We start from the raw sequence: 26,738 nt of genomic DNA on the forward strand, positions 1-26,738 counted from the left end.
GCCTGCATGATTAGTAAGATCATTCATGTATAAACACACTTATTGTTCATTCCAACCAGAACTCCTGGTGATATACAAGTAAATATCAGTAATCAGTGCTTTTATTTACACTAGGATAAGTAGATAGCCCTGTGATGTTATCCTCCCACATAATGATGAATGTAATTTTCACTGGAAGTCCTTTCAGTGGTGTTTTTCAGGAAAGGATATTGTTACTACTAATACTATGGTAACCCCTAGAACAGGGGTCGGCAATGTTTGGCATGCCTGGCAAGCCGGACCAGTTTATTTACCTGCTGACGCGGCAGGTTCGGCCGATCACGGCCCCCACTCGCCGCGGTTTGCCGTCCCGGGCCAATGGTGGCGGCGAGAAGCAGTGCGGGGTGTGCTGGCTGCGGCTTCCCGCCGCCCCCATTGACCCAGGACGGCGAACTGCAGCCAGTGAGGGCCGCAATCGGCCGAACCTGCCGCATCAGCAGGTAAATAAACTGGCCCAGCCTGCCAAGGTGCTTACCCTGGCGAGCCGCATGCCAAATGTTGCCGACCCCTGCCCTAGAAGCTTCAAGACTGGGCCCCTCTTGTGCTAGGTATTGTATAAATATACAGCAAGAGATAGTACCGGTCCCAAAGAGCTTACAAACTAAGCAGACAGTGAAGCAAAGGACGGGAGAAATGGAGAATGAAACCGAAACAGAGTGATTAAATGACGTGCTTGAACGTAACACACGAAAACTATGGTACAGCCAGGAACTGAACCCAAGTCTGCTGAATCCCAGTGCCGTGTTTCAAAGCACAGGGCATCTTTTCTCGCTGTCATCTGCCATTTTTGCTTGAGAGGGAATTCCTCATCCCTCAGAAACCATAGGGAATTCTTTTACTAGTCTCACACTCACTTCTACCTTCAATTGTCTATATTGTTTTGAATCCAATTTTAACCTCTCTCCTGAAAGAAAATTACACCATGAGCTTATAATGGAAACAAGATCTGGCTTTTGTATCTTTCTCTTTGTGGCCACACTTCTGCTATGGGACTGGTTTCATTTGGTGCCAATTTCCATTTTGATGCCTCCTAACCAGACCGGACTGGTATGAACCATGATGATAAATGGATATTTTGTGAAGGACGCTAGTGAAGTAAAACTCCGACCTTCTCATTGTTCTATAATATAATTAGTTTTCTGCATACAGTCCCTCTAACTTGGGAGGAAAAGGGAGAATAAATGTTCCCTGAATCAAAAACACTGAATACTGAAAAGGTCAAACTATTATAGTAGAAAGTCACTTTATACAGGGTATATACAGGATGTAAAAATTCCCAAAGTTTCACATTTCCAAGAGAGTGCCACGCCATTAGGAAAATGCACAAGAAGAAATGACGCGTGCCAAACCTGCTGAAGATTGGGTGGTGCACCCATTGTAGATACAAGCCTGACCAAAACCCCAGACTACAACATCCCTCTGACTCTTGAGGGTGTTCCAAGTCCAAAGAGAAAGATAACCCTTACCTTTATAGTGGGCTGAAACAAGAACCCTGAAGAGTCTGGAGGCAATTCTAAGAAGGACTCAGACTTTCCCTTATCCCCCTACTCCTCCATTCTCAGGACAATTGACCTTAACTTAATATCCCTTTTCTCTTCTGGAGATGTAATTCACACATACATCTGCGACCCTCACATACCAAGATATAGGGCCAGATCCCAATACGAGACCCTACATGCTTTTTCCAATGAAGTCAAGTACCTGTGGACTCAAATACTTAACTAAAGATATGTAGAATTTGGTTGCATGCCAAAACAGTGCTGTGGCTATGCAAATCTCTCTTAAATCTCCTTTCTAATCCCTTAACTGATTTAGTTACCTTCCAGCATAGTTCAGATTAAGAGTTCATGTTTATGAGGTTACACATTTTAATTACAAATACCTGAGGGTCCAGTCCTGGGCCCCTTGCAGAACTTGAGTAAATGGGATGTGCATGGAGGACTTCTGCAGAGACTGGAGAGAACAGAATCTTCCCCTCTCCTGCACGGGAGCAGCAGTGGAGCTACTTGGCAACTAACCCTGGTGACTAACTGCTGCACATTCTCTACAAGGAGCACAATTTGGCCAGAGGAGTCACCCAGTTGAGAATATGCCAACCACAGCCCATATCTCCAGCTTGCTAGGATAGTTCCACTGGAGAGAACATCTTTGTAATCAATGCAGAACTGAGAGGGCTTCCAGTGTGGTTCTATTGTGAAAGGAACAGGTAGGACATCAGCAGCTCCACTGCTGGTTAGCCTTCTGCCTGCATCCTGGACGTTGTGGGGAAGCACAGGGATTTTACCAGAAGTAATGACTTTTGCTCTGCTAAACCAACCTAGCACTTATGTGATTAAACATGCATGACTACAATACCCCCCACAAAAAAACAAAACAAAACAAAAACCAACCCAGCAACAAAAGACCAAACCCACCAACCACTCTTTCCCCTCATAGAATTGTTAATATTTGGAAATAAATCTCCACGCATAACCACAGAACAGGTTCTTGCTTTCTGAAACTGAGAAAATAAAACATGAAAATCCAAATCTCATTTGACAACTAATTTTACCTTTAATAGGACTTAGCAGTCTTTGGATAAAGTGATCAGCTGTTTCATTGAAATAATCAATGTTATGATGAAGTATTTTTTTGAAACAGAATTAATCTTATTTCCAAAACCTGTAATTTTTATACTGCTTATCATGCAGAACATCACAGTAAGAGTCTTCAGAGAAATAAATGACTCAGATTAAAGTGCTTCTATGGAAATATAAGGAATCTCTCATAATATTGTACTTGGCATACAAGCAAGTTTCAATGGCTGTTTGATGGATTTTATTTACATAAACGTCAATTTATAGAACCAATATGTTGGGTCGCTACAAAATCTAATATAAATAGAAATATTGTGTGTGAATGTTTTAAGGTCCTGTTAAAAGGCCTGGCTTTTTTAAAGTTCAGCTACTCACCTGCAGAGTTGGAAACCTGTAGTGTTTTGCTAATCATACAGGAGAACCAAAAAAGTGAAATTTAAGAAACATTAAATTGAAATTGACAGTCTAGTTCCATTGTTTATGAATTTCATTCAATTTAGAGAAAAAGCATACATGATGAAAAGTAAATTATATTTTTAAGTAAGTTTATTTTAACAATCAAAGGTGTTACCAGGACCACAGAAAAGTTTTTGTTTAAAAAAATAAAAAAAATAAAATAAAAAAAAAGATTTTTATCTTGACAACCTCCCTTTTGATCAAAATGGGCCAGATCTGCAGCTTGTATAAACTGGCATAGCTACATTGACTTGCTAACTTGCCCTAGCTGTGACTCTGACCCGAAATACCTTTAGCAAGGTTTCTGTGTATGAAATTTGTTTATTTGATAAGATATAAATTGAGTCCAGCTTTAAAACCCGAGTCAATAAACCATCTAAAAAAGTTAATGCACAGTACAGCTAATATCTCAGAATTAGCATAAAAAAACAAAATATCCTTCCATTAGTCTCATTTTTGTCAAATCTAGAGACACTGCTCAAGTCTTTTTTTAAATCCTTCAGATTCAACCTTGCATTAGATTCCTGTTTGGGACTGAATGTGGATAGAACCTATTATTCATTATTAGATTTCCCCCCCTGGTATATTCATATTTAAAGTTGGACATATTCAGGATATGTTAGGGGATGAATGTGTTAAACATACTGAATAGGAGGACTGTGGGCAAGGATTGTGTAATAGCCTCTCAGCATCTAGAATGAGATATCTGAGGTGCAAGGAGACATCAACCTACACAATAAGCCACTTCCTGAAGGTATCATTTTCCAATTAAAATTTCCAGGGGAAATTGGAAGCCAGTAGAAAAGGCAAACATTGCTGAGTAGTGAAATGGAATAGGAGAAATTCAAACACTTGAACAGATTTGGGATAGAAGTCTGATTTTAGTTACACGCGAAGAAAGCTTTTTTGATCAAAACAGGGATCCAAGAGTGATAATGGCCTCTTTTTACCCAAAGGCAGGCCTATTTTTAAGCAGAAATTTGCAAATTTGCTTCCCCCTGCAAAATTGGACAGTTGTGTTCACTTTGAAACAAAGCGTGTAAATCAGCACTGCTCTATTAACATCAAGGGAACTATACCATTTTACTCCAGCTGAGGATCAGAACAAAAATGCAAGTCCCTATGTGATAAGATACAGATAAATAATAATAAGGGCTGCCTGCCTTTCAAATGACTCAGCAGGGGATTTAAGGAAGGGACTTGTCCTCTAGGGAGGTATGGCTGAAAGGGGCTTTTTCTGTGGCCTCTGGGGACTACAGCATGCTACGGTCAGGGGAATTGCTTTCTTTGTGTAACTTCTTGAGTTCATGTGTTTGAATAAACTGTGCACTGAGGCAAGGGCCTCAGACAGTCTTTTGCATGGCACTAGTTCTTTCCTGGGCTGGTGACACGTTTCCTCACACTTTAATTGAGGCTTGCCATTTCTTCATGAATATTTTGCACAATTTCTGTTGCTAAGAATATGCCACGGCTTACACTTGCCATATACTCCTCATTCTGTTTCTCTCTTCTCACTTATTTAAAAATAGGATTCCCCACCCCCACATAAAACCTTGCAGATTTGTACTATGGTTATGGAGGAGCAGTTTTCAATAGCTAAACCAAAAAATTCCATCATCGCTCACGTAGATGGGTTCGCTTGGAAAACGTGTGCTGCAGCGTCTGCAAATTAAAATAAAGAGTACCTGACAAACAGTAAGCAGTGCTGTCGTTATGACCTAAAAGAGCTGTCGTACCAGTTTTATCCTTCAAGTTCAAATGTATGAGGTTGCATCCAGAACCTACTCATGCTGCTTGCACTTCCTCTGATGTTGAACCCGAAAGCGAAGGTCAAATCACAGCTATAGGGTTGCAATCAATGCCTCTGCATGAGCGTAAGTTTAATTTTAGCTCATGTGAAACTGAAATACTAGTGCAAGAGAGCTACTAAATATTAACTCCTAACAGTATCTGGAGGCTAAGTGATGAAGTGGTGCAATTTACACCCTTATGGCTTTCAGCGGGTGTGCAAAACATGGGCAACGCATGTATAGAAGATGGAAAGGAAGGATAAAAACCCAGAAAAATAAGACTATAGGGTAAAGCAGGGCCCTGTCCTTCTGCTTCCTTCTCTTTCTCCCCTCCCCTGCCACAGCCTCTTTGCGTGCCAGTTCCACTAGTTTTGTATGTTTACTGATGCTAAATAATGGCCAACTACACTCTTTCACCACTAACACTGTCCTAGTCCCTGGGTTTAGCAGGGGGCCTTGATGAAATTTATGTTTATTTTTAAAAAGCTGTGTCTTGTAGCATCATGCAGGTTGCTACCAGCCTCCTCTTCCAGGCTCGCTCTGTTCCATGAGTCTCTTCCCCCTGTATCCTCTGCAAGTAAGTTTCAGGGTGGCAGGGGAGGGTCCTGTGCCCAGGGGAAAGCAAAGAGAAGGGCTGGGACCAAGGCATGAATGCCCAGCAGCTGGGTCAGGTCTATTTTCTCAATAGGCCAGGAGAAGAGATGGGGAAAAACACAACCCTCCTGCCAATAGGCTTGACCCTGCTCCATTGTAGTCAATGAAAGTTTTGTTATTGATTTCAGTGGGAGCAGGATCAAGCCCAATAGGAGGAGGATCCCATCCACCTGTTGGCATTCACAGCAGCAGATGCCTGCTGCTCCCTCTTCCCTGACCTCTGAGGAAGGGCGGAGAAGTTCCCTTAGCCTCCATAGAGAACAGAATCAACAGAGTGTGTGTAGAGCAGGGGGGAAAAAAACAGAGAGAGGAGAGAGAATGGGCTGTAAACTGGAATAGGTGGGGCTCTCTTACGTTTTGTCTCAGGCCCTATAAATCTTGGCTTGAAGTCCGGTCACATCCACCAGAGGAATGTATGAATTACACCAGCATTTGTAAGTAACTCAGAGATTTTCATGAGAGTAGCTCTTGCTTTAACCAAGTCTGCAGGAACAATCCTCTGCCTTACTGAAAGCACTTCCTATGGTAATACCTAAGAGCTCACCATGGTCACATTGTGCAGCTCTTTTTATGGGTGTAGAGGATGAAATGCTGTACTTTGAGGTCTAACCATATTAATCTATGTAATGCAGCAAGGAAATGATTTAATAAACAAACAGTGATAGGACGAGTTTACCCTGAAAAATGACCAAATGTTCTGAAAGGCCCGGTGGGACCATAATGTATCAATTTTAAAGGATTTCCCAACTGTCTATAACTGAGTCAACTAAGATTTGTTAACATGGAAGCATTTTTCTATTTAACTGGGCAAATTGAGTTTCTAGGTACTTATACCATACTCATCACAGCTGAATGCAAGAACCTAGTATGTCAACAAGTATCTGAGGGTAATAAATTCATCACACAGATGAAATTTAAGTTTAGAAAAAAAGGGGCATGGTTTCTTCCAAGATGGACAAATAGATCATAGATGGAAAAATCAGATCAACACTGTTTTTTATGTCTGAACATACAACTTCCTGCATTAAAAGCAGAAATTAATTTAATGTGGGATTTTTCAAAGGCGATCAAAGTTGAGATAGTTCCACTCCCATTTAAATTATGGCCAATAAGCAAAGCTAGGCTAATGCTGAGTGCTTTTGAGAAATACTATCCTTAATAAAATAAAGCTAAACAAACCATAGCTAGAGAGATTTTTTTTAAATCTTTTTTCTTAATGTATCCCTTATGACACTATTCTCATAGCACTTCATTTTCAGCCGAGCCTTCATTTTGAAGTCCACAATTTTGAGGGTGCAACTTTGCACTTAATTCAGCAAGGCTTTTAAGTATTTGCCCACCTTTAAACTCATGAATAGTCCCATTGAATTCACTAGGATTTCTCATGTGCTAAAAGCTAGGCACATACCTAAGTACTTTGGTGAATGGAGGCCTAAAACAGGGAGCATGACAAGCCTTCTCCTTGGAGTCTCTTCATTGCTTTGAAAGTTATTGATCATGACTGACGAGGCATACTGCAACAGGCCCAACACACACAGTATTTTTCCCAGGGAGTTTTCACTTCTCATTTAGGCAACAACCCTGAGCCAGCTTCTTCCAGCTGGCCCATTACAGTTGGTCCTGCTTTGAGCAGGGGATTGGACTAGATGACCTCCTGAGGTCTCTTCCAACACTAATATTCTATGATTACCTTCCTCACACCCAACTCTGCCCAGACTAGCAGCAAACTGAATTCTCCCAACAAACGAAAACCTGGAACAAAAATCTCTACAGCATTTGTCCGGTCTCTCCCACTCAGGAGTTCCTACTTGGGTGGGGTTTTCAATGGTCCCCCACGTTTTAGAGGCAGAGTCAAACAAGCTCCATCTTCTTCCAAGCCTAGGAGAAGCTAGAAGGCAAGTAGCTCTCTTCCAACCAGTGTCCTGCCCATGATGAAGGAATAGGTAGATTATATATTGGCCTCCTTCCCAGAATGTGTCCTGATTGGCTGAGAGAGGAGACAGTGCTGCCCTGTTCTATGCTACAAAACTCCTGGTTCCAGGCCCTAGAAAGATTAGTAACCTTAAATTTTTCAATAAACCAATTTTTACCCTGTGACCACTTGCTGTCTCCCAGTATCTGCTTGTCTGGCCCAGAACTCCTGGAATTACCTGGCCCCAACACTCCCACCTCTGACTTTAAAGAGACAGTATACCCAATCACAGTGAGCATATCCCCAAACAGATATTAGCAGAGGGACAGCTACTATACTAAATATCACAAGGATTTCTTTAAAAACAACAACAAAAAACAAACAGGCAATATATGCACAGAGATCAGTGGGAGTTTTCTCTGGCTCCTGCCTATGAAAGGGCTGCAGGATTTGTCCCAGAGGGAAATCCAAAAATGAACAGGCAAGAACTTAACAATCAACAAGTGTTCTTATATAAAATGCCTGAAGTAACTAGAATAATGAACTAGTATTGCTGAGAAAGGAACAATTGCAAAGTTCTTGTACCACAGGGGGTCTATTGTCTTGTTAAATTATTCAGGAATTTTTATGACATTTAGAAACCAACTGGACAATCTTTTCACTTGCTGTCAACATTAATGGGCTTTGCATCCGTTAATACAAGAGCACAGAAAATATCTTTTCTCAAAGTGATTTGAATGCTGGTTTTCCTGTATTATTAAATGAGGAACTTCCTGGGAATCATTTGCTCAATGGATACTGTTAAATTTTCAGTGGTTTAAATACATGGAGTATTAGAATTGGGCCCACTAGAATCTGGGTCTGTCAGCACATTCACTGTAAGACTCGGCTTCAGTTAATTAGCTGGAACCTTCCCCCTCACCCCCGCAGCCTCCACAGTGAAGTTTTTACCTGTAAGGTCTGGAGAGACAACATGGTCTGGATATGAGACTGGGAGTCAGGCATATCAATTATTTTCCGACTATAATCCTCCATGCCCTGCCACCAACAGAACTGGCTGGCTACAGGGGGAGATGCACTACACAGGTGCTGTGTAGATATAGTAACCAAAGCCCTTCCCTGCAGGCCAGCTAGCTGCAGATATCATTGTGTGCCTTGGAGGTGCAGTATCTCCTGGAGCTCCCACTGCAGTGCAGATCTGCAAAGTCCTGCTTAACCTCTGGCCTCCTGGCCTGTGTATTTGGGTAATTTAACCAGAGTGGGCCGAGCTGGTGATAGACTCCTTCCCTCCCCTCATAACAGCGAGTCAGCATTTCCCCTGCCCTTAGCTCCTCTAGTGATAGACCCAGAGAGCACTGAGCAACTGTCAGGAGAAAGGCAGGCGGCTGCTTCCCTGTCCAACAGCAGCAGACACTCACAGGAGGAACCCAGCATGTAGACCACATACAAGGGAGAAGAAGCTTCTGTGTGGGGAACAAGGGACAGTTAATGGAGTAAAGGAGAAAGAGAGAAAACTGATGAAGGGGGGGATGGAGAAGGCAAGGAGGAAATGGAGAATTGATGGAATGTAGCAGGAAGGATTTATACATCTGCATTGGGTAACTGATGGGTGTAGGAGGAGACAATGGATTTATTGTTTCCGAGGGACCACACTTTGGGATTCTATGCAAATTTGCATATTAATTTATACAGAAATGTCTACATGGAAATTTCTTTCAAGCTTTTTGCTGAGCCCCCGTCGGCAGCTCTTCTCCCCCGTCCAATCTAGTGCCTTAAATGAAAACCTCAGTCATAAGTTATTACGCTGACAGCAAAGTGCACAGTTTCCCTTAATATGCAGCCCCATGTTATTTTAACAGTTCCAAATTCCACACTAAAGATTAATATTAAACAAAGTAGGCCATAATTCCCTAGCCCGTATGGCACTGAACTGTAATAAGATTATAAATTCCAGTCATTTACTGGAGTATTCCAAGAGGGTTGTTCATTGCAAGCAGGATTATCTTTGCTTACAAATATTGTGTGTAAAGAGCTGATGAATTTATTCCTTTAATTACAGCCTATCTTTTAGAAAACTCTGGAAGAAGAGGTAAGGGCATAAAATCAAGGATAAGGTGTTTGAGGGCTGCCAGATGGTAGAAGACTATGGAATATTAATTTAAAATAAATAAATAAATAAAGACAATTTTGAAGAATAAAGGACAGAACTCCAGTTGAGAAGGCAGAGATCTACTGCAGTTCCTGAGTGGATAAACTATCTAGTGAAAGGCCCCTTAGTTTAAAGATACAAAAATTCTACTGTCTATCTTAATTTTAAGCACATGGTTAGGTGCTTTCCTGAATCAGAGCCTACATGATTTGTAATACAGACCTGCTGACTCCTTGTTTGCTGGTTGGCTAGTGTCGTGTTCCCCTGAATCCATCCAGCTGGTGCTTTGCTCAGGCAATGTGTACTTTGTTGCAGGTATCAGACTGTAACACCCAGTAGCCACTGCTCACTCCAACTCTGCTTGTCTTTTGTATATTATTGACTTCAGGCCTGGCCTTAGAAAGTCCTGCAATGTTTTTCTTTGCTGTGGAAGATGTAGCTCCCCCTTTCCAGGTTGTGCGCAGAAGCAGAGAGAACATTCTGTGCATATCACCTACTCCCTAAACACAGCTTCGCAGGCAAAATTTCTATCCCTTAATCAATATCTGCTCTTTGAACTCTGCCTTCCTACTTCATTTTTTGTTTGTTTATTGGGATAGCCTCTTGTTTGGCTTAAAGCTCCTATCTAATCAATCCTTGGATACGTTTAATGTTAGGTAGAGATGGGAAACAGATAAAGACCCTTACAACACATGGGGAAGTTTAGATCAGAATCCAAACTTCAAGACTCAGACCCCTCTTGAGTATTAACATATTTCAGACCATTTCAGTTAGTCACATGACAAGAAGAATTAAATGCACTAACTTACCACCCCACCTCCTGCAGAGTGAACCAGCACAGACATGCCTTCTCTTAGGTTGGCCACTTCAAAGAGCATCATGTAGGCAGTTACAAAGTTCATAGGAAAGGCAGCAGCTTCAGAAAAACTCATGTCATCAGGAATCTTGTAGACAAATTCTACTGGGGTACATACTACTTCAGCCCATGCGTTGTAGTTTACAAAAGCCATTACTCTGTCTCCAATCTGCAGTAACAGAAAGAATGACATTGGGATTATTAGGATAGTAAGCATGCACATCTGAATGCTTACAAAATGCTATAAACATTGAATCCATGAATAACTGTATAAGAATATAAGTGACATGACCAAAGGTTCTCCCACCAACCTTCATGGATGACAGGTTGTCCACAGAACTGCTTCTGCCACAGGGATTATGAAGCACCAATGCTTGTTGCAGCCCAGCCTTGGGCTCTTTAGGATTTCCAGGGGCTTTTTGGATCAATTAAAATTTTTATTTAAAAACAAAAACACAACTCTGCTTCAGGTCTTTCTTTGCTGGTTTGTTTCTTTGGTGAAAATTTAATCAGGATTAAATTTGCAGGCAATACTAACACTGGAAAGGTAGCTAACACAGGAGGACCAAACTACAAAGTGACATCAAAAGATTTTAGCAGTGGGGTGTCCAAGCTGCGAGGGGAGCTTTGCTACTAATGAAAGCAAGTCCTGTATGTGGGAGCAGGGCTAGGAGAGCACCAACACAAAGTGAACAGACATGACTAAGCAACCCCATCTAAAAGGGAGTTTATTTTCACCTGGCCTTCCTAATCTTAAGAATTTTTCACAAGCTACTTTTCCAGGCAATACATTTGCTGAAGGCGAGGTGTGGACATCAGAATGGGAGGCCTTCTATTTTAAGAAATAAACCACAATATGAAAGTTTGAGAATCAATGATTTAGCCTTTTACTTTAATGCTAGCATTATCCGTTTACTTTGTAGTTATATTATTCTAAGTAGATATTTAAACTGCCTTTGCCTGCTGGAGATAATCAATATGTGACAAGGATCTTAACTACTGAGGCTACATTCTGCTCTGAACTATATCAATGTATTTCCAGAGTGACTCCCCTGAAGTCAGTATAGCTACCATGGGTTTAGACTTCAGTGACAGAACAGAATTTGAGCCTATAACTTTAAAATAGGACTTCAAACATCAATCTTGTGTCCTTTGGTTCTTATGCCAGCTTCTAAATCAATCAGCTCCCGTCTGCAGGAATTAAAGGAGCAATGCAATCTTCTTTTTTCCTGCAACTGAAGACCCAATTATGATAGAAAAATATATATACACACACTAGTGAAAAACGTCTTCTATCAAATACAAAATGGAGATAAAATAAATTTGAAGATGGAGTGAGATTATATTAGCCACATTAAGTGCCTCTTGGGGATTGGGCTGAAGTGCAGGCACATCAATTTCATACATTTATCTAGAGGCCTTCATTGCAGTTTCAGATTCTGAGAATTCAGACAGCAATTCCGCATAGATAACCAAGAATAATAATATTAATGTCTGAAAATGTAAGGCAAATTCTCCTCACTTGCACGGGTATAGGAAAACTTCAAGAAGACTACACCCGGGTAAGTGAGAGCAGAAATTGGACCAACGGGATGACTCATGTGACTAAGGTGAGCAAAGTTTTGCCTCTATGCATTTAATTCTCCTTTGCTGTCATGCTTACAAAAGAAAACTTGACAATGATTAGGCAGCTGGTATGCTGAGACAGCTGCCTTAGAATACCTGTTTACAGTGCAAAAGCATTTTGGCCTCTCAAGATGCTTTCATCTCTTTGGCCTTGGGATACTGTAGGTTAGTTAAAATTTAAAGTGCTGGTGACAGTTCTGAAAGGCTTATATCTTGTTGGATGAAGTCGGTGAACACAACTGTCATTCCAATTTCACTGAAATTCCTCCTCCTTTTGAAAGAGTCCTTCATATTAACAACAGTTCTGCTGTTTCCCTCCCACAGTTAAAAAGGTGCCTAAGTTTTAAACATACAGTTTCTGCATAAGATTAATTGGCACAAGATTTTAGCACTTTACAGTATATACTCTATTACAAAAAAAAAAATAGTTACAGAATTGAAGGGGTAGAGCACAGAGGTCCCTCCTGCCAGTTACTGAGGATGCTTTTACTATATTTTATAGTGTTTAACCAGCATGTCACTTTAGATCTTTGCAACTGAGCACCGCCACTGGAATTAAGAGCTTCTTAAATGGGAAGGGCCCGATCCTGTTTCCTGTGAAGTCAATAGGAATTTAGCTATTGATTTCAGTGGGAAGTAGGAACAGGCCCTTCAACTGCTGTGCTAAATGATGGTTTTTATTCAATGCGGAGAACATTTTTAGAAACCTCTATCAATGAGGGTTGCCATTAGAAGCCTGGATTTGTCATATTCTCAGGCAATGAAGAGATCTATTAAATTCCAGTTTGGCTATGCCAGAGATGAAAGGCTCAATTCAGTTGCAGACGCATGACCATGGGCCGAATCCTGCTCATATTAATCCTCCACAGCATGGAGTTCCAGTGACTTCATTGGCATTGCATGGAAATGGAGTCCACTTATGGGGAGAGATGTACAAGATTTGGGCGTTAACCTTTGGCCTTTTTGACCCTGCACACAAAGATGCCAGGTTGTGACGTGTGGTGCAAACATCAGCTCTCTCTAATTTTCATATACTGATTTTGACCTGAATGGTACATTTCCTGATCAGTGTATTCATATTTGTGTGTTTCAGCTTTCTTTATGGTCTCAGGTCTCTCTACTACATAACTCAGCCATTGCTGTCGTTATTTAAAATATGTCTAAAAATTACAAAGCCTTGTTTTAATTAGAGGATGGTTCTATCAGAATGAGCATGATCCACCCTGTTCATATCCATGCTCTTGATCACGATTTTTAAAGGAGACCCAATATAATCAGTCAGGCATAATTATATTCAAGCAAACATTCATATCATATAGCTGTATGATTTCCATTTCAAAAGGATTAGAGAAGTTTAGACCAAAAAATGCAGACAAAAATCTAATCCAAAGCAGAATCTCATTATACTAGTTCTATACACTGGATTATTTCTCCTTAGCTTTATACAGAGTCTAACTCTTAAAAAAACAAACAAAGAATGCTAGATCTGCACATCTGAGAGCACAGGTTTCAGACAATGAAATTATTGTTTATAGGAAAAAGGTAGTTGAAAAGCTGTGATTCCTTGAAGGAAAAAATAGTTCTAAGCAATACTAGCCTCGTTCCTAATGAGACCCTATTAGAAACCAAATGGACCATGGTCTGTCATGTAACTGAGCACTGTTCACAAAGCTCTTGTGGAAGAACAATAATGCTGCCTAATAAAGCTCTCCTTATGCAATATCTACTTAAATGAGAAAAAAATACAATAAGTATCAAAAAAAAGGAGGCCGGATTATTTCATTATTTCTGCAACATGTTTTGTCAATGTAAGAATGATAAGATAATTGACACATGCCCAGCAGTCCTGCTTCAGGAGAGTCACATCTCCATGTTGCATTCGTTCAGCAGGATTTGCATGTAAATCAAGAAAATACTGTGGGAAGTTAAAACAGAAGGTTTCAGCTAAGAGAGATGTTTAACATAAATGATGGAAAACAGAGTGGGATGCTGTACATTTTACACATAATACAGGTGCTTTAAAATACCTGGTGCCAGCTATGGGATGAGATCGTATGAGATCCCTGTTATTTTAATTAGTTGTCATTTAACACTGTACAACTAGGGTGAAATTCACCCTTCCCTGCATGAAGAGTGAGTAAATTATTATTAGTCTTATCCGAGTGCTTAGAGTCTCAAAGCAGAATGAGGGCTCTGTTATTTTAGGCATTGTACAAACACAGCATAAGAGAGAGAGTCCCTGAGTTTACAATCTAATTTAAGTAAAGACCCAACAACTGGGACTAAGCAACAGTGGGAGTGTATAGGGGAAGGGGGAGGAGGGTAACAGTGATAGGAAATATGGTTACACAGACAGACTATGTGTAAAATTAGCAGATTTCTAGTCCAATTATTTTGACTCTTTTAACATATAAATAAAAAGGGAATATAAATGATCTCAGCCGTGTCTGCTGGCTTCCTGCCTAGTCATTACCAGTTGGCAGCGTATCATAAGCATCATGGCAGAAGTGAGTCTTTAAGAGGAATTTGGAGGAGGTGGCAGTACTGGCTGTATGGATTAGTTCCAGCAGGGCATTTTCATGCATAAGGGGCAGTAAGGAAGGAAGCACACACTTATCTGTGGGAGGAACAGACCTGTGAGTAATGGAGGCTGCCATCATTGGCAGAGAAGGAGGCAGCAGGGCAGGATGGTTAAATGGGTAGGTAACGAAGGAATGGCCAAATTGTGAAGACTGCTCTGCCCACTGCCTCCACACCACCATTATATCCCAGAAGGTCCGACATGGGGCCGCCAGGCACATCAATGAATTTCACCTCTGAGATAATAAGACACGCTGCATATCAAATTGTTTTTCATAACAGGAATTACAGCTGAGTTATCATTTGAAAATGCAGTCTCATTTATAGTGTTTGTCACACTCGGTGCCAATATCAGAATCAGAAGAATCTTGAAGGCCTGTGATCATATTAACTTTGATCATATCAACTAACTTTGGCTAGCTGGACCAAGGGGAAATCTAAAACACAACAATGATAATTAACAACAGTTAGCACTCATATAAGGTTTTTCATCTTCAAGGTGCTGGGCCAGCATTGAAGTCAGTTTGCTTTGCAATAGAGCTTTCAGTACAGGAAACCGGAGGATACATTAAAACTTATTTCAACTTCTGCGTGTTAAAAGAATACTTGCCCCAAAGTGCCAATCTGGGCAGGTCTTTAAACACAATATAGCAGTCTAAAATCTTTTAAAAAGGAATTTCTAGAAATGGGATAAACTGATGAAAAGTAAAAAGACTCTTGATGCACTAAAAAGAAAGAAGTAATAGAAATTTTCCCCATTAAGGAAGATTACAGTAAGACAGTGTTGAACAGAATATATACATAAGGTTTTGGATAAGCTGGGGAACTTTTTCCATGAATTTAAATTCCCCTCTGGAGAAACCGATCTCATTCCGATTAAATACAGTTCTTCACTAATCAAGGTTCAGATCAGTGTGGTTTTATCTTAGCTTACTAGACTAGAAAATTATTCCTGTAGGAAGTGTCTGCTGATAGTTAATGGCCCAGTTCTGTCCCTTCACTCCCTAGTTAGTTGGATAGTTTCTTACCCTGCATTTTCAATAGGGCTACTTGCAGAGTAAGGGCTTGTCTATGCGGTGAGTTAGTGTGTGGGAAACCAGGGTATAAATCTACAGCACCCTGGTTTGCTGCACACTAACTGGCCACGTGGCCCCTGCTCCAGTGCACTAAAAGTTCCCTGGTGGGCTTTGACATAGTCCCATTTCAAGCTACTTTTAATGTTTCAAACAGGAATATGGCAAAGTCCTCTGCAGAAATTTCAGTGCATTGTAGGAGGGTCCACAGGGCCAATCAATGTGCAGCAAACTAGTGTGCTGTAGAATCCCACCCTGGCTTGCTGACCACTGACTCACTGGGTCAGAGAAGCTTTCAGATGCTACTCAAAGTGAGCAAGGGTGGCAGAATCTGGCCTTAAATCCTTTCTTCTCCACTCCTAGTCAAATGCTGTTTCCTTGATCACACTGCAAGATAAAGGAAATATTACCTCAAACCCTGCCACACTGTCCCCCAGAGCTTCTATGATCCCAGAACACTCAAATCCAGGAACAAGTGGTGTCTTGGGAGGATTGTCGATATTCCCCTGCCGCACCATCAGATCAATGAAGTTTAAACCACTGTAAACACAAGAAAAAACAAAATCAAAACACTAACATGGGAGTAGGAGGGAGAGAAACTCAGCTGGGACAATGAAAGATGCTGAAGGCTTCCATTATTCATAATGCTGCATTGTTCTGCACATGGGTAGGCAGGTGTGCAGAGGGAATTCACATCTTCTCTCATGGAAAAACTTGGCTGTAAATCAGCTCTGCATGGGCTGTCTTGGAGGTAGGGCTACTAGATCTGTGATTACACTGAGCTCCTATGCTTAGAGGTTGCACTGGAGTCATAACTACTGTTTCAGATCAGAGATCATTACCACCTGGATCAGAGTCAGATCAGTGATCTAAAAGATCAGAGTCAGATCAGTGATCTAAAGATGAAAGGCTCCTTCTCATTACTAATCCCCTGAGATATCTCATGATGCTTTACAAGACATTTTGAATTATTGTGAAATACACACACATCTTTCAGAATTAAAAATATGTAGCTCTGTGAAAAGCAGACTACTTCTGTAAATAAGGATGGTTAGGCTATTCCAGGTACATAGAGCACATGCAGGGTTGGTATGGCGAGGTCTCAGCATTACTGTTGTAAATCTATGTGTGAGCCGAGGGACATGTCTACCTGAACACTGACTGTGGGACATGCTGGACTGTAGATCTATAGCACTCCAACATGCTGCACCCTAACTGTCCATATGGATCCTGCTGATGGGCACTAAAAGTTCCCTAGTATGTGCTGATAAACGGTGGTTTATTTCAGAGAAAGGACAATGCAGTGACTGGAGATATTCTTTAAGGACTTCAAAAAATTGCAAACAGTGAAGTGATATTTGTTAGGAGTTTGTATATAATCCACTGATATATGCTATAGATATTTTGGGCCAGATGCAACCTTGGTGTAACTGCACTTAAATTGCTGGTATAACACCAGGGAGGAATCTGCTGTTATCTCGGCAAGGAACAGCATCGTTAGTGAGAATTTATTAAACATCAAATGGGATGTTATCATCAATAAACTATTATAGACGCTCTTGCATCTGATCATTTTAAAACAGTCTTGGCAAAAGATTGATTTAGGTCTTTGAAATCTCATGTGGGCGGCTGCTCAGAAGAATCACTGATGACTTTTCCTTGTATGCTCAATTTTGTGAAAATCATGAGGCCTCCTTACTTTGTCTTTATATCCCATATTTTATTAAAAAAAAAAAAACAAAAAAAACAAAAACAAAAAACACACAGGTATTTTTTTTTAAAGATATCGGGGGGAAAAGTATTTTATTTATCCAGTGCCTCATTGTATAGATTCCAGACACATCAAACACCATGCACACATTCTGAAGACTCCTTACATTTATAACTAGCTAGAATATACTACAGCCCCAATCTATTGTTTCAGAGCATAGCCCCATAATTACTGCCAGCCAGAAAAGATGTATACCGGGGCCCTGTATTCTGCAAAGTTATGCACGAGTCATCTCTCACACGCAGATAGACCCATTGACTGGTCACACACAAAGTCACTCATGCGTGTTTGCAAGATCAGGGCTTTCATCTGGTTACTAACAAAGACATGGACAACTCTGATAAACATAAAACAGGATAAAGACAAAGTGACACATGAAACCATGACAATTCATGGTGAGATCTAGGTCATTAGGAACTTCAGTGGAAATTCCATCTAATGTAAACATTGAAGGCAGTTGTGGATAAAATTTTAAAAGTGCCCTCAACCCATCCTTGATTTGTGCATGAGAAAGATTATGGGCCACTTTTGGAATATACAACTTTGAAAACTGAAGTTGCAGAATTGGCATGTGTGTCTCATGACTGACAAAGTCATAGGGATATCATTTTCATGACATTTCAATGGGAAGATTTTTTTATCCCGACTGTGCCCATCTCCTCTCCTGGACCCCATGGGAAGCATTATTATATCCTTTCTACAGAAGGGGAAAATGAAGCTAATCAGCTTGCTCAAGGTTACATATGAAACCCACAGCAGAGCATGGAACTGAACGTTGGTCCTACCATCCCCTAAGCCAGCACCCAAACCACTGGGCCATCTGTCCTCCCCGAAGAGCCAGAGGAAAGATAAAAAGACAGTTGTACACAGTGATTGCACTAAGCCTATAGTGAGAATCATTAGCAGGGGCACAGCACATTGCAGGTTCAAGGCTTAAAAATGATTGCAGAAAGGCTGCATCTGATCAGAAAACTATCAAGGCAATTCACCTTCTGTAATGTTAGGTATAGGGTAGGAAAATTCTGAATGATAAAGAGCTTTTGGGACTATTTAAGAGAAAGTGAAGGACATACACAATGATCACCATTTAAAAACAATATTTACATGGTAGGCAACACTGCTCACAAACGTTAACTTCATTGGAGACCATTGTCTAGATCTTTTCACAATTCGAGTGCTTTACAAAAGTTATTTAATTAACCTTTCCTATATTCTACTCCCACTGGGTAACTGGGGATGGAGTTGTGATGTAAGAACAAGCAGAGGAATTGGGGTTGTGATATTAGAGCAGGCAGGGGGCACCCAGACAGACGTGGCTATGACTGTGGCTATTTGAAAAACATGATTTTATGTATATATCATCACACCTTAATGCACCAGCACCTATGCACCTACTCATTCTGATGGAATTATTTGGCAGACATATTTTTTGAATGGGAATGTTTTCAATTATGAATCTGACTACATAACTCTAGCAAACCAATTCCTTGCCTTTTGTCTTTATCCCCAGGAAACAGCAGCAGCATTAATACAAAATTTCATCCCTATTAAAATAAACTTCTTACTAGAACAGGATTGGGAAGGAACACGAAGGTGTAGAATTAAAAAAATTAGGGAGGTCAATTAATCACAGTTAACTCAAGTGATTAACGCAAAACAAATTAACTAGATTAAAATATTTGTGATTTATTGCTTAACAATACATGAAAACTGCAATTATAGAATACCAACTGAAATTTACTATCAGTATTTTTGGATGTTTTTCTACATCTTCAAAAATATTTATTTCAGTTACAATACAAAGTGTACAGTGCTCACTTTATGTTATTATTACAAATATTTACACTGTAAACAAAATAAATAAATAGTATTTTTCAATTCACCTCATACAAGTACTGTAGTGCAATTTCTTTATCATGAAAGTGCGCCTTACAAATGCAGAATTTGTAGTTTTTTAAATAACTGCACTCAAAAACAAAACAATGTAAAACTTTAGACCCTACGAGTCCACTTAGTCCTACTTCTTGTTCAGCCAATTGCTGAGATAAACAAGTTTGTTTACATTTACGGGAGATAATGCTGCCCTCTTCTTATTTACAATGCCTCCTGAAAGTGAGAACAGGCATTTGCATGGCACTGTTGTAGCTGGCATTGCAAGCTATTTATGTGCCAGATGTGCTAAACATTCATATGCCCCTTCATGCTTCAACTTGTAGGTCTTTTTTAAAAATCTTTTCTACAGTGTAAATATTTGTAATAAAAAAACAACAGAAAGTGAGCACTATACACTTTGTATTCTGTGTTGTAACTGAAATCAATATATTTGAAAATGTAGAACATCCAAAAATATTTAAATTGGTATTCTATTATTGTTTAACCGAGTGATTAATTACATCTATTTTTAATCTCACTATTATTTGCAATTATTTTTAATTCTTTGACAGCCCTAAAATAATTGTGATATTGGGGTATTTTATTTAATTAATTATAATTTAATTCATAGCTGAGAAATCAAGTTTGATTTTGGCCCTGATATTTAAATACTTTAGTCACACACACTATCTAACTTCTTTCCCCTTCATCACATTTTATTCTCCTGTATATGACTTGTTCACATATATTTTTGAATGTTCCTGATACTGTGTCAGGAGAAGTACTTTGGCTACTTGCCATTTATCAAAAAGGGCATGTATAATATATGTCCAAATAGTGGCATCTGGGCAAAGTTTCATTTCTCTGACTTATTCCTGGCCTGATTTGAAACTCCATTTTCTATTTCCATTTCCATTTCATAAGGCATGTGTACAATCCTCATCAACATCAATGAGGTAACTCAGAGCAGAACAGGGCTCGATGATGAGACCAGCAAACTCATTTTTAATCTTTAAATAAGCTTAAGATAAATTTGAATGCAAGAATCCAGAGGTAAATTGCTAGTCTATTAATTATCTGTGCAACATTAGGCCTCATGGAATCCCTTGTCAAAATTCTTTGTGTCTGTTCTAATTTGAAAGGGACAGGTTGGCTTCATTGTCTGGCACAAGAGAATAGCCTCCTCAGTCTTTTCTGTACAAACTTCTGCTATTTGAAAGCTGTGGCCTCCATTTTATTAGACGTGGATGCTTTTGCTGAAATTTGGACAGTGGCTAAAGGGCATACTAAGAATAATCACTCAAATATATAATTGCTTTCCCTCTATGAACAATAGGATACTAATACTGTTCTATATTACTACTGGTATGACAATCCCTGCTTATGATACATGTAGGAAGGAGAGGTTGTTTTGCATAGGGGTTCAGAGGAGGTGTTGCTTTAGAGCTACAAAGTTCAGATCCAAACTTCCTCAAAGGTTGGGGAATGCAGAAAACTGTTTAACATTTAGAAGCTGACCACAGGGTGCAATCTCTTTGGTTAAAAATCTCAGGTAAAAGGAATATTAGCATGACTGTAGAGAATATTACAGGAGACTGAAGACACTTCAAGTCTGCAGGGACAATTCATTATGTTCCCCAGTGAACTACCTGAATGACACACTGGGGACATGGTTTGAAGACGAACTATTGATAAATAAGTGATTGCTTTGCAGAATAGCTAGCTTTGGGGTCCTGACGGAAGGACAAGACATCTGACTTTGGCTTAAGAAATATGCAGGAGTTAATAGAGGGTGGACTGTAGATAATGCAGTAGGAAAGTGGGTAGAGTTCGGTTCTGTTCTAACTGTAGTTTTCATTTTAAGTCAAAGTTTGGATGCAATTGGAGTCTGAGGAAGAAGGCATAGAATGACAAGTACCTACTCCCCAGGAACAGAGTATTCAGGCAGGGGTTCTGCCGGGACTAGCCTGTGAAATAGCAGCGATATTAATAAGCATGTCAAATAAGCTGAACTTTATGAGCTAAATTGCCCCCCCCCCCTTGATTGTTCTGTCATTGGGCAGGGGTTTGCCCAATACAAAGTCAGCGGTGTATCTGAATTCTTAACCAAGTGCCACTGCAACTGCTTTGAGGCTCCACCTTCGTCTACTACTCAGTAGGAGCGTGGCATTTCTCGGCTCCCTAACATGGAGAGTGGCTGTATTACTTTTCCCTGACAATCTCTGCAGGTCTAGGGGTGGAGATAAAATATGTTTTCTTTACTCTTCCCCATCCAGTGCAGTTCTGCCCACTCCAGGACTCTGAATCGCTCAGTCCCTGGCCCCTATCTAAACACAATGCCAATGCCGCAGAGTGCCCTCTATGTCCCAAGTTGGGCTGGTACTATGTAATGGATCTGATTTTTTTGCTTACTCTGGTGTAAGTCAGGAGTAACCCATTGAAGTCACTGGGTTTATATCAGAGCAAATAAGGAGACAGTCAGGCCCTGTGGCCCAGATCCTCAAAGATATGTAGGTTCCTAACTTACGCTGAAATCATTTGACATTAATAGCCTAAATATCTTTGAGGACCTGGACCCATATTCCTAAAAGTATTCCTCCTCCCTTTGCCTGAATTATCTAAAACAGTGGTGAGCAACCTGCGGCCCGTCAGGGTAATCCGCTGGCAGGCCGCGAGACACTGTATACATTGACGGTCTGCAGGCACTGCTGCCCGCAGATCCCAGTGACTGCGGTTCACTGTTCCCAGCTAATGGGAGCTGTGGGAAGCGGCGCGGGCTGCACGGACGTGCTGGCTTCCACTTCCCACAGCTCCCATTGGCCGGGAACGTGAACCGCAGCCACTGGCAGCTGCAGGCCGCCATGCCTGCGGACGATCAATGTAAACACTGTCTCGTGGCGCGCCAGAAGATTACCCTGATGCGCAGGTTGCCCACCACTGATCTAAAATGACTCCTGAAAACATGAAATCTCTCAATTTCTTTTTTTAAGAGGAGAGCTCATACTTTCCTTTTATTTAGAGAAAGGCATGAAATATGAATAAGACTATCTTTAAGAGTACATTTGACACTATGTGCCACTCTGTTACACATGGGATTTGTTTTACGTGCTTCTAATTTAGGAGACACCTCTGTTCTTTCACAAATGCCAAGAAGGCAAAAAGGGTCACCTCTGCCCCCCCATCTACGCATATGCATCATGAGGAGCAGCAGCAACAGCTACCATATCAAGATGAAAAATAAACAAAGGGAGGCAATTATATGAGATCATTACCTGTCTTCCGCTAACTGCTGTATTTGGGGTAGGTTTGTTCTAGCTGTTTATCTGATCTTGAAAACAGCATGAACTCAGGCATTTTGTTAGACACAGACAAAATAAACAAGTAAATATAGCAGTGCCGAGCTGCTCCATCATTACCAATCAAGAAATAATTATAGGGAATATGCAAACGCTGTGATTCAGCTTGGGCACTGACTATTGCTCCATCTCTTAGTCACTGAATGAGGCTAACGTATGACTCATCACAAAGGAAAGAAACTTTCAGGCAAATCATTGATATTTCAGGACTTCAAAGAAAAAAGTTATTCATCTGGCTTAGCATTAATAGCAACACTACAGTGGGTCCCAAGTTTCTCCTATTTATAGTACACTGAAACAGGAAGGTAGCATTTAACTGTCTTGATTCCTGCAATGAGTATGTACAGACTGTACAGGTACTTGTGCCTCTTATTAGGTTTTCTAACTAATATTTAGCAAAAGCTATATGGTTGGTTTGATTCTTCCCCCACTCCCTCCAAATCCCATCTTTAAAATCCCATTTGCTTGAGGCAGCTATCTTTACATTGTTATAATTAAATGTATTACTCAGAGTAGGCAATGCTAGAAAAGCTCATCCTAGATGCATTCTGCATCTTATATATTATAAAGAGCATGCTCCACTGGCCACAACAGGCATTTTCATCATTTCCTCAACCAATCTCCTAACCAAACCCATGCAACCAGCACCATTTCTACTCCCTGTTCTCTCTTTACCAGCTGCAAACACAAGGGTCAATGACCTAATCCCTTCCCATTAGTTGCTCAAAACAAGTTTTGGCCCCTTGATCTCACCCCTTCTGTCCGCTTCCAGCTGAGAACAGACATTGGCTATGGTAGGCTACATGGCCTTTCACCAATCTGCACGTTCCTCCACCTTCAACTGGGCTACAGCTTCAAAAATATATAGCGTAATAAGTGATCCAAGCATAACTACAAAGTAGTAGTTTACTTAAGTGGCTCCACTGATACAAAAACAGTGGGTGTACACCCCCAACAGTTTATTAACAGTAACAAAACACTTAGCTTTTCAATAGACTCTAAGTATTATTTTACAGTTAAGTATTCACTACACAGCTAACTACTGTTATTTGTAACACATAGAGGTCTGCAGTCTTGATGAAGAGGAAATTCATGTGCATACATGGAAGTAAGTCCTGTCAATCATTTAGGCATTTTAAAAGAAACACAGACACACACCACATTCAAAATTACAAATGTTAACTTTTAAATATTTAATGATTGAAAAAAACCCAGTGAAAAGACATTACAGCTCTGATCAATATTAACCAAACCCTGATTTTACAGACATAAACCACCAAGCAAGTTTCACTATATTCAATATAGTCAGCATGGACTGGTTTTCATTTATTTCCCATAGTGCCCATAATCTGCAAGACACTTTAAAAAAAAAAAAAAAAGAGGCAAAATCCTGTCCTGCATCTATATTAATCATTCAGGTTGCTGGATAGCTGACCATAATTCACTGATGCAAGTGAGGAGGAAAATATACTCTCATCAGGAATAGACCAGCTGATTCACAAAAATACAATATGGAAAAACCAGTGTCTGACTGACTGAGATCTACAGTCAATGTGTCTGTTTTGCAAACCTATCAGAACACAGCAGGTTCAGTGATACCCTTTGGATACACTCATAAAACAAAGTCATTGCCATAAACCAGTGTCCCTTTCAGTGTCGATTGTTTCTAAAATAAATAGCTCAGCCTTCACATTTATTTTCCACAAATGCCAAAGCATTTACATAGCAGCAGATTACCACTTTGTGATCACAGTGCTCTACTCCTCAGATTGTGTGCACAGAGGACCTAACTCCCAATGACATCTGAGAAAAATTCTTTGGCCTTTGTTATGCAGGAAATCAGACTAGATGATCATAATGGTCCTTCTGGCCTAAAAAATCCATGACTTCAAGGAAGTTCTGTGCACAGACAGATTCTAGGTTTTGGCCTCTATTAGTTATAAATATGAGACTTAAGAACAAAAAAATCCAGCTTAGATTGTCTGAAAAACTGTTTTTAACAGGAAGGCTTGGACCAAACATTTCTAGATCCTGACTGGTCACTAACCACCCACCAATTCCTCACAAGAACTTTAGGGCGAGGGGGAGGGGGGTGGTTGTTTTGATCTGCTGCCAGTGCTCAAAGAGAAGCTTGAAGAAAAAAAAAAAAAAGGCAATGGTAGTGTCTAGTGAGGAAAAATAATGGCAAGTATCAAAAGGAAAGGTCATGCTACTCAGCAGTATAGCAACCAATCAGAGGTACACCAACATTTCTCAGATAAAAAACAAACCCCAACGTAGCTGGCCGAATAGTCCCAATTCGTCCAATCAGCTCTGAAAAACTCAGATATTAAAAGCAATATTATTCTCTTTTTTTTTTTGGCATTAGAAGTGAAAGAACAACCGCTTGCAGCACAAACACCCATGACTTTGCCTTTATCCGTGGCTTATCTAGAGAAAATATATTTTGGTACGAACTGTTCTCAGTATAGATTTGCTCTCCGGAGCTGTCAAATGAAAATAAAATGTAAGCTACTGAAGTTAGAGAGAGATATGGGGAAGATGACCTACGATGGGAGAGAGAAACTGCCGAAGCAGCTCAGAAGTGGGGTTGAGAGAAAATGGTGAATGAGGGAAGTTAATGAAATAATTAACTGCCTTTTGACTTCAGATGGGGAGAGAAACCAAATCAAACACCCACAGAGAGCTCCAATTTGCAATTTCTGACAAAGGGAAACTTAGGACAGCCTGCAAAATAGTAACACCTGAAGCTAAACTTTACAGATACAGGGTCAGCACAAAAATCTGCTACACTAAACACTGCAAAGTCACAGGCCTGGGGGAGGGGTAACCAGTTTAATAGCAAGCACCGAGGTGGATTCCCATTTGCTGCCTGTCTTCTCTAACAGGAACTCAAAGGGGCAGGGAAACGAGTGCTTCACAGTGCAGAAATCAATCCCCAGAAACATCCCCACACATGCATGTCAAGTTACACCATACTCTGCTGCTAGAGGCTCCCTGAGACTGTCAGAGCCAAGGGGAGTGAGAGGGGGTTAGAATAAAAGTGGCTGTAAAGAACATATGGAAATGCTCATTGAACCCTGTTCCCGGGCAAGAGGGCGGGGTGGTTATTTCCCTCTCTTTGACCCCATGCCCTTTCCCTGCCCCATGCAGTACAAGGACAGAGCCTTCTCCCTCTCCTGTCTTCCTGAACCTGACACGGTCCCACGCCCGCCCCAGACACAAATGCAACAATCACGATCACAAGATGCTGCCTATGGAGGGGATGTGGGGGGTGGAGGGTGCCGCTGCTGCTATGGAGGGCGGGGAGGGATGGGGAGAGGCAGAGAGAGGCGATACTGGACCAGGCTTTGACTCGGATTTTGAGCTCCCCTTCCTGAGGCTCCGGCATGACTTTCTTGGACACCCGGAGCTTGTTGAGCCCCCCGAAGCCAGACAGCAGCACGGCTCGCATCTCCTTGGTGTCCCCTGCCCGCAGGCTGCTGCCGCCGCCGCTGCCCTCGGCAGCTTCCTTGCCTCCCTCCTTCTCGATCATCTGCTCCGTCTCGTCCGCTTTCTCCGCGCCTTCCTTGGCCATGGCGCTGGGCTGGCGGGCTGCAAAGCTGCGGCGGCGGAGGGGGCTGCGCTCAGCCTTGTCCGCCTGTTGAATGGGGGTGATGCTGGGATGTGCAATGGCTGCAGCTGGTTGAATGGGGCTCTGGTCCTTCCAGCCCTACCGCAATGCACAGAGTAGCTGCGCAGCACGAATCACCAGCCCCGCAGGTAGCCCCCGTGAGTGCCTATCCCAGTTAATCTATGACGACGAGTTGATCTGGTGCCAGGTCTCCGGGTATCTAGACAGCTCCCGGGCTGCATAATTTGACATGGGCAGAAGAGGTTGGTGGGGAAGCCCTGGGCTGGGGGCGGGGGTTATTGTCTGGAGATTCTCCACCCATTAGTAGGTGACCTCAGCCCAGGTCTATGTGGGCTTACTGCGCATTTCTCAGCCAGCCTGACAGTGGGTTATGTAGGGCTGGGTTTGGGTAGGT

General features: G+C 41.1%; 1 protein-coding gene across 1 annotated transcript in view; it reads right to left on the reverse strand.

The window, feature by feature from the left end:
- Positions 1-26,496, reverse strand: part of VAT1L (vesicle amine transport 1 like) — an 88,191-nt gene extending 61,695 nt beyond the window's left edge. Inside the window, exons 1-3 of the mRNA XM_034788504.1 lie at positions 26,055-26,496; positions 16,122-16,251; positions 10,386-10,601 (exon numbers count right to left, since the gene is read on the reverse strand). Coding sequence (XP_034644395.1) covers positions 10,386-10,601; positions 16,122-16,251; positions 26,055-26,287 — 579 coding nt within the window. The 5' untranslated portion in view covers positions 26,288-26,496. The remainder of the gene's footprint in view (positions 1-10,385; positions 10,602-16,121; positions 16,252-26,054) is intronic.
- Between the last annotated feature and the right edge of the window lie 242 nt (positions 26,497-26,738).

The sequence above is a fragment of the Trachemys scripta genome, chromosome 13 (genome assembly GCF_013100865.1).
Source record: "Trachemys scripta elegans isolate TJP31775 chromosome 13, CAS_Tse_1.0, whole genome shotgun sequence".
Lineage (NCBI taxonomy): Eukaryota > Metazoa > Chordata > Testudines > Emydidae > Trachemys > Trachemys scripta.